Raw genomic sequence first — 13,566 nt, 5'->3', positions numbered from 1 at the left:
ATTGATTATTCGCGAGCTTCCTCGACTTGAACGATTCTTGAGTTCAAACCCTTCCGCCAGGTGGATGAAGGTTTTTGTTAGCAACGTGCTCATGCCATACTTTTGCGCACAGAAAGACGTGGTGATGCTCCCAATCACTCTGTTAAATTGGTCTGGCATGCTCAGTGCCATTGGTTTTCATCTAAGTTCGACTCTTCCTTGTTTACTTTAGTGAGACTCGTTGAAAGTAACGTGATATTGAAAGTTCTGGCTTTGCTCCGCAATGGCGGTGATTGACCAGATCATTTTAACGAAGTGAACTGTTTTAATATCATATTATCTACCCGCTTAATTAGAAGCTATCATTTGAACAAAGTGACATGGTTGATTATATTATCCGCCCAACTTAATTAGGAGAGTGCCTAGATCTAAGCTTGACGCTCGCCAGAGTATGAGATGAATTCAGAAAGTTTTGGTAAATTTGGTGCATAAACGTAGAGAATCGCTCTTATACATGCCATTTTATGTGGGTATATATATAAATCGGTGATGATAATGGTAAAGAACTCAAATGTCTAAAATTCCTGAAAATTTGGTTCCTTGCAGGATTCTCTCATGCAGTAAAATGAAGTGCCTAAAATTAGACGTTGTATGGGTTTTCTTAGACCATTTGCCGACTCTGTCCGTTTTAATAAGAGATGGGCATCAAGGGAAGGATGCACATCAAGATATACAGGAACAATATCAACTTCAAATAGCGATGTAATTAACGATTAGAATATGGTTTTTAGGTTTTTTTGGTTGTACAGATCATAGATTTTATTCAGATCTGATCTTCCATGTATCTAAGAATTGCCATTGAATCGGAACGTTTTGCAGCTTTGAAACAAACACATGTTGGACCACAGTATGGGCTTTCATATTCATCTGAAAATGAAGGCTGTCGGCATGTATAGGATTATATATCATGTAAGACCAGGCAAACCTCCAGCTTCATTGCTTTTGTAGACAACCTTATTGAACATGTGAGATGCATATTTTGCGTAGGGAAGGATGGGGTTATGTATATTGGAACAATCCCAACCAGGACCGGACAAACCCATATAGATTCCAAATGAATTTCTACATAGATCTTTGGGAACATGAAGCTTCATAGGAAATATGACGGGTTCAATGCTTCTGCAAAAGACACATGATTAGATATCCCTCCATGATAAGATGCATCCTTCTTCAAGGCCTAAAGGTGGTTTCCTAGGGAAAGACATTCAGAACCCTATTACTCAATCAGCTTTTAGATCACACACCAACTTTCTATTGCTTGATTTGATTCTTTTGTTTCTCATTAGCTGAACAGAAGTCTGCAGTTATATCCTTTGGAATTAGGATCTACTAAGGCATTATCAGCTTTAGGGGATTACTGTTTAGGATGACTTTTTGTTTGAAATATTCACAAGAGTAGATCTTGGGGAGATTGTGTTGCTCTGTGTGTTGATAGGAATTGTGAGGATGCTTAGTATGTTTTTTTTTTTGTTTTAATGTTCCAATCGAGCATCATGTTTATGTAATTCATCACAAGAAAAAGATAAAGTTTTATAAAAAGAAAAAAAGTTAGACATGTCTGCATCCTGCCGACTCACAAGATCCAAAACTCCGATCCTACTACACTTGTCCAGGAATAGACTTGGCGGACAACTTTTTCCTGAAGTAGGGATTGCTCCTAAAAGAAATAGAGGAGTTTGTAAATTATACATCTTTTGTCTTCACTTTTTTATCCTAAATGAACTTGAGTAGCTTCTTTCTTTCGTATGTTGAAGATTGTTTCACCTACTTGATGTATATGATGACGATGGTGAAGATCAAAATATTTCAGGATATGTTTGACCAGTGTAAGCCAATCCGTGGAAATCAAACTTCAACTAAGGATCTGGGCAATCATATATAAGTTATGAAGTTCCTGATACTTAATCCGATACTTAACCCAATTAAGAAAAAATTAATAAAGGCTCGTTAGACTAGTAATGTAGTCATCCAAGTATTAGTTATGTCACAACTTAATTATCAGTTGCCTCATTGCCTATTAGATTGAATAACCAGCAAAACATTATCAAGCTTACATGTAACCTTCATATTACGTGTTAACTAAGCATTGGCAGGGCAAAACAAGCCGACTTGACGCTTGGTGTTTGTTCTAATTACCCATTTATGCATAATGAGCTGCTAATTGCGCAGCTAGTCTAACAAAAATACAGTGTTGGTTAAACATGAACTTATTATTTATTCATCAGCTCGACCTGCAAACTGAAAGACTGCAAGAGCAGGGAATTGATGCCCACTTTGGGAAAAATGGTTCATGGGTTGGCTAGTTAGAATTGTTTTCCTAAACGAAACTTAGTTTCAGAAACTACGCTTGGTAGTAACTCAGTCTCAGACGTTCGTTCTAGAAGGACTCTTGTTAGATTACGAAGATTAGTTAAATGTATGCATCAAACAAAGAAGTCATTTTCATAATAGCTCCATCACAATAAGGTCCTATATTTGAATTGGACTCAACCTCCTTAAATTTCTATCATTCTTGGCAGCACGGGTCTGACCAGAGCAGAAGCACCATTTTTCTCTTGATGTGATATATATATATATATATACACACACACACACACACACACACATAAATATAATGTGTTTTTTTACTTTTTTTTTTACAAGTTCTTAACGTTTCAAGCTCGGGAGCCGTAAAAACATTTCTAACAACTGCATGCTGACATACTGTTATTATTTTACAGGTGGAGCCGATACATCTTAAAGTAAACCAAACAATTCGATGTCAGATCGGATGTGCGGCTAGAAAAAATGACAAAACTCTCTTGCCAGATCCAACCCACTTGTGTCGTTAAACCCAGAAAAGCTAAAAAAAAGATAGTGTAGATGCATGTGCACGTATAGATGAATTTGCTTCTGCATCTTTTTGTACATTTTCTTCAACTACAGCTCACAGCTCACTCTCATAAATGCAAGGCCTAATCAAAATTGGCTCCTTCTGATATTGAAGATCAAGTATTTGTCAAATCTTGGGTTCTTCCCCTCCAAACCGAAGCACAAGGATTTGACAAGGTGGAGCATAGAGCAATATATGGGCAAGTAGCGACTGTTGAGAGGGGCTGAATGGCCATGGCATCAATGGCAATGGCCCCCCATGCCTGACTTGCTAGAAAGTGTAGAACGCCCCCACTGTCTTCCCATTAATGTACAATGTCCACACTTTTGAATGCCAGAACCACTGAATGTGACAACATGCAGGGGCCTCATGATCTTATCTTTCAGAAATGGAGCTTTGAGCAAGTTGGGGAGGAAATAACATTCATCTTTTGGTGGCACTGGTCCTCCTCCTTGCGGAAGCTGTCAAAGGTAGGCCTATGAATGAAATGGTCCAATTAGGGAGATCTCTCTCTCTCTCTCTCTCTCTTATAAGACGAAGGACCAGCCGTCTATCCACTATCTCTCCCACCCCTCTATCTTGCCGTGGCTGAGTCTCGGGTTTACCTTTTTACCTAATGTCCTTTCTTCTGTAGTGTTTTTGCCTTTGTTTGGTCTTCCTTTGTTAGTAGTCTAACAGACCCGCCCTTCATTCGCCTTCTTTTCCTTTTTTATCATTTCCTCTACCTGTCTTTTTTTTGGGATCATGTTTGGAGGTTGTGACTCACATATTCTTGGTAGCACATTTGAGAGGAGTGCAACAATAGGGTCTTCAGGGGCATATTTTCATCACCGAATTTTGTGGCACGCATTGTGCATAGAGATGTCCACTTTGCTATTTGGCTACGACACAGTCTTTCGTTTGCTGCTATGTGACTTTGCCGCTCTGTCTAACCACTCTCTCCCCACCCCTCTTATTCAATTTTATTGTACTGTTGTGTTGTATATATCGTTTTTCTATTTTTTTTTGTGGTTTGTTCATGTATCTATAGAACTTCTTGTCCTCAAATTTTGTTACCTCATTTTATCGTCTTCTCTCTCTCTCTCTCTCTTTGTGCATACAAGGGAGTCCAGTTCTGCTGAACGTTGGATGTTTAAAAATTAAAAATCTGTCTCTAAAAACAGTTGCTCTATAGGAGCATTAGTAATGGTTTATGGCATTCTCAACATAGAAATCCTCTCCTATATATGTATATGGAAAAAATTATGAGTCATTGCGTGATAGGTTAAGAAGTTTCTTGATTGATAGCGAATTGGACAACCCTTTGAATTTACACTAGAGTTGTATGTTTTTGAAACCAGCTTTGAGCCTCACAAGCAGATTAAGCTCAATAATGTGGGGATTTAGCACTGGACTTGCTGTTAAACAGCGAGATTTGATGTAGGAAACTAGAAAAGGATCCCTCTTGGCCTATGTTGAACGGATGTATAATCTAGTTCAATTTTGACTGCCGAGAGTTGAGAAGGGTAGCCAAGAATATAATTTGGAGAGGCAAGTGATCCAAATTGGATGCGCATGCAGCACAGCACCTAATCCTAAAAGTCAGACGACGTCCGAACGTAATCGCTCACATACGTATGCCCATAATTTGATTGTCAAAAATAATGCAACTGCTGCTGGCAGTGTCCGGGGGTCCCAGACGGAGCAAGGACCATAATTAATTAAATCAGATGCATCCAAATCTCACGACTCCTAATCCAAGTTAGACGCAACCTCACAACTGGAACCCTCATCTCTTTGTCTTACGAAACCAATCCACTTGCTCATCATCCAGATCCAACATATATATATATATATATGATTTCTTAGAAAAATTACATTGATCACACACATGCAGGCACATTGGCTCATCAAATACTAAAGGATATATATATATATATATATTCATCTAACTAAAAATATATGTCTGGAGCAAATCGATAGTTGAGAGAAAACCAAAAAGAAAAATGTGTGAATGATAAAAATACCACACTTTTTTTTCTTAACCATTCATGATCAAATGACGGTATGACTTAGAAAAGTAAGAGTCACAATTCAATATATATTGGAATTTTATGTCATGATAGAACCAAATCACATGCTTTATCAAGCATGTCGGCATGAAATAAAAATCTCTCCCTCCCTCTCTCTCTGCCATGTGACTATGCAAAAAATGAGGAAGACAGACAGGAGGAGTGAAATGAGGGAGCAGTTAAAAAGGTAATGGGAAGCAGGAGGAGGAGGAGGTGCGGGCGAGTTAATTTCCCTTCCTTGTTTGGAAGCGCCAGCAGATCACGAGCCATCGTATCATTTATGTCCCAATAATTAATTGGGTTGTGGCCATCCATTCTTCCATTTCCAAATGTCACCATATGGACACACATATATCATCATATCATATTCTCACAATTAATGGCCAGCATGCTACTCCACATTGTCAATGTCAATTTATGAAACACTTATTTTAAGCTGATTTTACATCATATTATGTTAACATTACAACACAAGAATACATAATAAAAGAAATATTAAAATAGTATCCTATGATTTTTTTATCTGTTCGCTAGGGACATGCATTCAAACACCTCTTGCCTTGAGGGTCCATGCTTAGACCAATCAAACACTCGGAGACAGAAATATTATAGTGTTCATTGTTTGCTCGACCACGACCACTCCCCTGTTTCGCTCCCAACCATTTACTGCCTAACCTCGATCGGTATGACAAATAATTGAGTGGCTGGGTCAGAACGAACGATTGAATTAATTGAGTCATCTAAATCTTCAAAGTTTCAAGCTCTCAATAGTTCCCTAACTTTATTTAATTTTCGCCGACATGTACACTCGTAGTTGCTAATTGATTTTCTAAAGAGCTTTCATCCTTTAGAGTTGAAAAATATTGATTGATCGACATTGCGCCCATGTTAGGCCGCGGCAAGAACCAGAGTCACAAGCTTTTTCGTGCTCTGGATTGAATTTGTTTAGTTACTTAAATCAATAAAATATGCTATCCGCACTGTAGAGTTTACGCATCTCAAGGAGATTTATGTGTTGAGATTATCAAAAAATAATACATGCGGTTTCCCAATGATAAGACGACAAACTATATAATATATATGGCTACCAACATAAATTTTGAAAAAAAAAAAGAAACGATCATACTTTTCATTGGGCTTAATTGCGTAAAATACAAGGTTGGATAAGATATTAGATTATAGATCCTTTTCATAATCAACAACAGGCTGGCCAGAAACACGATTTGTGGGACTCGTTGATTTCGATATCGAACTATTTGGAATTCAAATCACCAAGATTTGGAGGTTTTATGAGATGTAGCTGACTAAGAATCTAACTTGGCAGCCATGATTTTTTATTTTTGGGTAATTTATAGTCTGATGTTTGGTTTTGCTTTACGCCAAACTAGAGGTCGTCGAAAGTTTTCTTCGAAGTTGAATTTTTATGTAGTTTGAGGTCTGGTTTCAGATCGAACTTCCAATAATTTCCAACAAAAGGTGGCTTTATTCCACGGCAATCAAAAGAAGCTTCAAGTTTCTTTCTTCTGATCTCTCCATCACTTTTTGTTGTTATAAAAAAAAGGGCGAGCGTATGTTGACTGGCTTTTGATCAAGGCTTCTCATTTGGTGTTTTTTTAAGATAGAACAAATTCGATCGAAATGTAAGTGTGGAATCAACCGGTAATTGCATGATAATCAAGTGATCTTGAAATCCTATTATCCTTTTTTAGTTTACTCCATGGTTAAAGATAGACGAACGGAATACAGGAAGGGGTGAAGAGGAAACAAGTGTTTCTAATTATATATATATATATATATATTGTGAGTAAATGACTTTGGTTATCTAGAGTCAACAAGCTATCTAATTAAGACCGTTCATCTAAAGCAGATGGATGATGATAGAAAAACATTGAAAAAAATGTGTAAACTGATAGTAGATGATGAAAATGTTCATCACAATTTTCTTTCTTATTTTTCTTTTAACCGTCCACCATGTTGGATTGGACGGTGTAGATTAGATGGTTGAGTGACTCTAAAAAACTACAATCACCATTCAATTTTCCTCTCTCTCTCTCTCTATATATATATATATATATATCGCTTTACAAGGTAAGAAACTATATGATTAAGCTAGGCTGGCTCGTGGTTGAGCCTGCAACATTGAAAGCAGTGGGTCCAATACGGACCAGATCGACAGTAAATATGTGGGGGCAATCTCAGACTTACGCTCATTGTGTTAACTTTGCAGAGGTGAAAACAGATCTTCATACCTAAAAAACGTTGAAGAATGGAGCAGATCTACCTCATATCCAGGAACAGAATAATAGTGTATGGACCAATGAATCTCATTCAATCACAAACGAAAACTTTGCAAAATGACTCCCAACAGTTGGACTTGGTGGTATAGTAAAAGCATGCTTTAGTTTGGATTTCTTTTGTTTAACTACATAGGTCGCGCATAAAACAGACGGATTAAATGAAATAAATCTGAGATTAATGAGTAAATAGATAAATTTTTTTTGGGGGTTGACAAGCAGTTAACAGAACAATCTCTAAATAATTTTACTATTAAATTTCATTAACTTCCAAATGACATTATTTTGTTTGTTTAAATTGTGACATCTATTTAACTTGCCACTCCCTAAATGAACTCCGAAGCGGAAACTCATAAATGTCATTGATGACAAATGAAGGTGACTAATCGCAATCCTACAGGCGTGCTTCTCTTGCCAAAAGGTTGAAGTTAGCTAGACAAGGGACCACACACGTCTTACTAATCAAAAGGCTTGCTAATGATGTTTGTGTAGTGACACCATTCTTTTATATATATATATATATATATATATATATATAACTCATCTAATTAAGGTCGTTTGATTCATCATGACGGATGGTTAAGAAAAAAACTATGAGAAAAAATTGATTATCAATTTCGTCATCTACTATTAGTTTCCACTTTTTTCTTCATGTTTTTTCTTTTAACCATTCATCTTCAGATGGATATGGCTGGGTAACTATAAATAGCTAGAGTTACCACACACACACATATATATATATGAGTGTGTGATCTTATCTTCCATAGCTTGATCTTCCTTGTGTTCAATCAATTCTTTGTGTGATGCAATTTGAATGCTAAGCCATGGACAATGGGCTGTCACACAAATTTTGTGAAATTTATTCATATTAGGGTTGGAATGCCAGCACATTAAATCATCATGGCATTTGTTTTTTCTTATGGATCTTTTTTTTCGATGAAAATAGAAACACTTAACTTTTTAGTTGGAAGGCCTTCCCATGTTGGTTGTTTTTCTATCATTTCTACGATTGGCTTATTTTATTGGCTTGAATAAAGGTAGCGGGCCTAACCCCAGCGAATTTTTCCTCGGATCGAACCCGGCCGGCCGGCATGACAGTGCAAAACTTTGAGGCAAAAGCCCCTTAATCAAACCACCACATGGAGAGCACCTTTCAAGGCGGATTCAGCTGGTTGGACGGTCTAAAGCTTTGATGTGGAAGCCTCCTAACTAAACCACCACATGGAGAACATATTTGATTTCTGTGCACACAAACCAAGATATTCTCTAGATGTCATTTGAATATGAACCATTTCATTTTGGCATCTAGGGCAAAGTAAAAGTGACCTCAATGCATTCTTCATACTCAACCAGCAAGGAACCTTTGGCTTACTTGAAAATCAGGTCCCATGTGATGGAGATCTTGATTTTTGTTCCCCTGAAGGTCTCAAATTAATTTCCTTACTGCCTTTTAAGAACAAATGTTCATTTCTTGCTATGAACTCTAATTATGAGTGTTTCATGAATTTAACCAAAAGATTGTGGCAGAACAAGGCTGATGGAATGTTGCCTCCTTGGGATTTTATTAACAAAAATAATGGCAACGAAGCTATGATTGCTATTAATCGGCCAGGTACTCCTCAATCTGGGGAGTACCTTATACAGCTATGAGTTTCTTATCAATTAATATGACGAGTTCGTCAAAAGATTGAGACAAATTCATGACACCTAGTTTTAGTATTCTATGAATTTATTTCAATCTCTAGAGTAGATTCATGGAACACTCATATGGCGTTTCAACTGCTAAATGACTCCTAAAAAGCCATTTGATATTAGAAACACCATGTTATGTTAGTATTTCATAAATTTGCTTCAGAATTGAGGTAGATTCATAAAACGCTTCTACGCTCATTTTGGATCAAATTCATGAAATATTAAAATGTTGTTCCTAATGCCAAATGAACCCTAAAGATGCTTGCTAAGAAACCCCCAATCTGTCACAAAGACAAGGACATGAAGCTAAATTTTCAGAGATAATAGATTTTTAGCAAGTAGTAGAATATGAAATGAGATTTAATTTGTAAACGTATGTACGCGTGCAAAAGATTATTGGACTATCGCAATAAGCTATTGAATTTTGTCAACTGTTTACATTATTGTACACATCTATCACGGTTACATTATTTATCATAGTGATCGAGCCATTAGGAGAAGCAGAATTGGTGTACCCAATTGAACAAAAAAAAAGTACAGCCCCATATTCGTTTAATATTACATATTTTTTTTTTCTTTTTTTCCAACCATCGATGTGAGCAAAATCAACAGCTTGAAGCTTTTTAAACTTTGGGTGCATTTGATCTCATTCTTGTTAAGATCAAGCTCTGGTCTGTGTCACCGAGCAAGTTGAACAATACAATGTACTAGTGAGAGTGTACAAATAGCCAAACTATAAGAATCTTATAGTTGAGTAATTCAGGAAATTGAAACTGGGTAGCATCCTAATCTATATTCATGGTATTGGGATTTTATTGCCACACATTTTTAATTGATCTGCATCCTAAGTTGCCATACTTAGTGGGAATTGAAGTTTCTCATTCCAAAATTTATATACAAGAACCTTCAGATCTCCATTACAGGCAACGCCACATTAACTGGTTGTTTAAGGCGCTTTTTTTCAAGTATACGCGTCCCAAGGTTCAAGAAATTAGAGATAGAAAAATGAAAACAACTGCAACCTAAAATAGATGTGGATTCACACTGACAGCAATGAGCCTATAGAATAGGTCGGATATATGGAACCTCTTCCCTTCGTTTTCCCAGGACAGAAAAATTGCCAAGTGTGATGTGAAAAAGTCATAAGCTCTAAATGTGCCTTTAGTTACTACGACTTTGAACTCGTTTATCGTCCATGGATTTCAAGGTTCTGAAAATATGAAAAAGCAAGAGAGTTACCGTTGCGAGCCTCTGGCTTTTTTTGTTTTTTTTTTTTTTCCTTCCTTGGCAGAAAATGTCAAAGAACAGATTGACAAAACTAGCATGTTTATATATAAAGAGTCCAAGACTCATTCTCCTCGAAACAAGAAACGCGAGACTCGAAAACAAATCTCGATTTGGGGACACCAATTTTCCAAGTCAAACATTGATCATAGAATTTAAATCGTTGCAGTTATTTAAATCCTGGAAGAAAAAAGGGGGGGAGAGAGAGAGAGAGAGCGAGAGATGCCATATATATTCCCTTCTTTCTACTTTTCCATCCACCTGCATTCGTATGTGCAGTTGTGCACAAACCATCCATCGTCGACGGCATTATCATCACCATCACCGAGAGAAAACAAGAAGCAGAAGTAGGCATCAACCAGAAAGAAGAAAAAGAAGGCTGCCCACTGAAGAAATCTAGAATATTGATTGAGAGAGATTTTCTTCTTTTCGGTTGGAGGTCCTTATTGGAAGACGCGGTGATTCCTTGAACGGAATTCATACTTGGTTGAGTTGTGAGGAAGCAAAAGAAGGAAACTGAGATAAAGGGGAAAGAAGGGGATGTATAGATGGAACGAGTAGATGCTCACCAACGCTCTGCCTCGGGCTTTGTTGTGACCAGATTCCAATCGTTCTTCACTGCCCTTCTTCCTTTCTCGCCGGTCTCGTTCTTCATTTCGCTTCCTTAGAAACATGGCGGTTCAGGCTCAACACCCATCAAACTTCTGGCTTCCTGATTTCACAAACAGGTTTGTTGCTTCATTTTTCTCATTGCTTAATTTTACATCAAAATTTTGATCGCCAGACTCTGTTTTGCGTCCTTGCTCTTTCTCAACAGCAATTTTCTTCCTCACATTTTCTCGATTGCTCTCTGTTGTTTGTTCATTCACCATTCACCAAAAACAGATGGGCAGGTCCCTGTTGAATCCCCATTTTCAATAGCATAAGGTTTCCCCTTGTACTATTTTTCTTTTTTATTCAATAATTGTTTCTCGGTACAAGTTTTGGGAGCCTTCTCTTCTCCTTTGGTTTGTTTACCGTTTTCGTCATTCAAAATCTAGGCACCGAGTAGCGCCTATTTCCATTTCTTTTACTTCATTCCCTGTTTTCATTTTCACAGAAAAGAAAAGGTTCTCACAGAAGCCTTATTTCTGAATTATTCAGTGCTCTTTTCTTTCTTCATTTCATAATCATTTCTCGTCAAAAGATGTCCTGGTCATTGTTTACTTTTCCCTTTTGCAGGAACGGTCAGGAAAAAGAATTGCTTGGTGCTGCTCTAGGTTCAGATTATGCATTCCAAACTCCTGATGACAATTTCATTAGCCACTGTAATCTCTCTCCCTCTCTTCCTCTCTCTTTTCCTCTCTCTCTCTCTCTCTCTCATACAATCTTTCGTGATTATATTTCAGTAGGAAGCAGCATCCCTCATTCGAATTCGGCAATGGCCTTCCTGCAACCGCCCCAAGCACAGCATCAACAGCAATACCACCAACAACAGGAGAGTCCTTGCATGATAAATTTGGAGGACCTTCGTCTCCCTGCTGCATCTGCTAAGGCGCCCATCTCCACATCCTCATCGCCCGTGTTCACAGGCCTACGGCTCTCTCTTGAAGACCAACAGAATCAAACCAGCCCCTCCCTCATGGCCAATGACCTTTCTCTTCTTCTCAACCAGCACCAACAAGAAATCAATCATCTCATCAGAGTACAGGTGCCTACCAAATCCCTTGTTCATCTAACTCAAGAGTTTTGCTTTCATTCCTTCGATTGGTGCAGTTTTTTTTTTTTTTTTAGTTGTTTTTAATCTTTAAATTTAATCTATGAAGGCATTTTTTCTTCAATGTCATTTTTATGTACCCAACGAAATCATTCAGTATCTTCTTTCCGCTATTTTAAGTTCAATTGGTAGCCTTTCTTCATCTTTAGCAGAAGCAGCCTAGAAAAACCAACTTTCCCTCTCTCTCTGTCATCAGCATATATGCAAACTAATAGTAATCAGAATGCTAACTGCTCCCCTCCTCTGTGATCCCTGGAAACTGAACAGAGCGACCAGTTGCGCCAGAATCTGATAAGGAAGCGGCAGAAGCAATACGGGGCGCTCGTCTCGGCTGTGGAGCGGATCGCAACACGGAAGCTGAGGGAGAAGGAAACTGAAAGGGAGCGAGTCTCCAGGCGGAACGCCGAGCTCGAGGAGAAGGTGGAGCAGCTCCGGGCCGAGGCGCGATTTTGGCAGACCGCCGCCAGGGCTCAGGAGGCCGCCGCCGCGACCCTCCAGGCTAGATTGGCCTCCGCGGAGGCGATGCCCAGCCGCGCCGGGGAAGAGCCGGATGACGCCGAGTCGTGCAACTTCGAACCCGTCCTGGGACCAATGGGGCCGTGCCGGGAGTGCCGGCGGAAGGAGGCGTCGGTGGTGGTGCTGCCCTGCCGCCACCTCTGCGTCTGCTGCCTCTGCGCCCGATCTCTCACGCACTGCCCACTCTGCGGCAACGTCAGAACCGCTTGCATCGAGGCCTTCTTCTCCTGACTCGTATCGGAATTATCCGAGTTTTCTGTCCCCATACTCTTCTCCCTTTACTTTCCTCAATATAATTTTTAGTTTTCTTTCATATGATATGATCTTTCCCCTTTTTTAAACGGGTTGGGTTATTGAATGATGAGCCATATTCAATTTCTGTAAAAAATAAAGCTGAGTGGGACACACTGGTAGATTCTAGAGAGAAAGACAAATAGATGAGAGTGTGTATGTACAGGTTTTTCTTTGATCCAAGCTTTTATTTTTGTTATTGTTAATCACTTTCCTTTTGTTTTTTTGGTATTGGATCATTGCTTTCATGTTCCATTCTCATTTCAAGCATCTCTCTCTCTCAAATATGCCTTTCAATTTGAGTATGCCAAAATGAAAAATCGATTCTCCCAATTGGAATTGTACAGTGAAACAGACAGGCTTCAGTTTTTGAATTTTGTGACATTTTGGCTTGGCTTTATCACTTTAGGCCTTAGTAGTTTGAAAATTATGTCACAGTGACACAATTAAGACCCGTGTTTGATAGTTTCTGGTTTGAGCTAATCAGTCACTTTGCAAACAAAAATATTCTCCTTCTTTTCCTTTAAATAGGGAATGTAGAAATTTCCTCTCAAATGGGTATCTCTAAATGTGTAAAAAGAAATTTCATAATAACAACGTCTGTAAAAGAAATTTCATAATAATAAGATCATCAATTCTGCCATTGATAAAACTCAACATCTTTATTCAGAACAAAGATGACCACTTAGACATTTTTATGTTTTTTAAGTTTCGAAATTTCAAAACTAAGTTATAGTAGCGAAAACTATCGTGTAATTATGTGGCACCGAC

The 13,566-nt window shown here is 38.3% G+C and overlaps 1 protein-coding gene across 1 annotated transcript; it reads left to right on the top strand.

Annotated features, from left to right (window-relative positions):
* The first annotated feature begins 10,409 nt into the window (after positions 1-10,409).
* Positions 10,410-13,001, top strand: LOC116252191 (E3 ubiquitin-protein ligase BOI-like). Its single transcript, XM_031626302.2, has 4 exons — positions 10,410-10,960; positions 11,454-11,539; positions 11,621-11,922; positions 12,256-13,001. Exons 1-4 carry the CDS (start codon positions 10,905-10,907, stop codon positions 12,733-12,735), a joined length of 924 nt encoding a protein of 307 aa, XP_031482162.1. The 5' UTR covers positions 10,410-10,904; the 3' UTR covers positions 12,736-13,001.
* Positions 13,002-13,566: the final 565 nt, after the last annotated feature.

Source organism: Nymphaea colorata, chromosome 4 (genome assembly GCF_008831285.2).
Source record: "Nymphaea colorata isolate Beijing-Zhang1983 chromosome 4, ASM883128v2, whole genome shotgun sequence".
Taxonomy (NCBI): Eukaryota; Viridiplantae; Streptophyta; class Magnoliopsida; order Nymphaeales; family Nymphaeaceae; genus Nymphaea; species Nymphaea colorata.
This window is presented reverse-complemented; position numbering and strand designations above follow the sequence as displayed.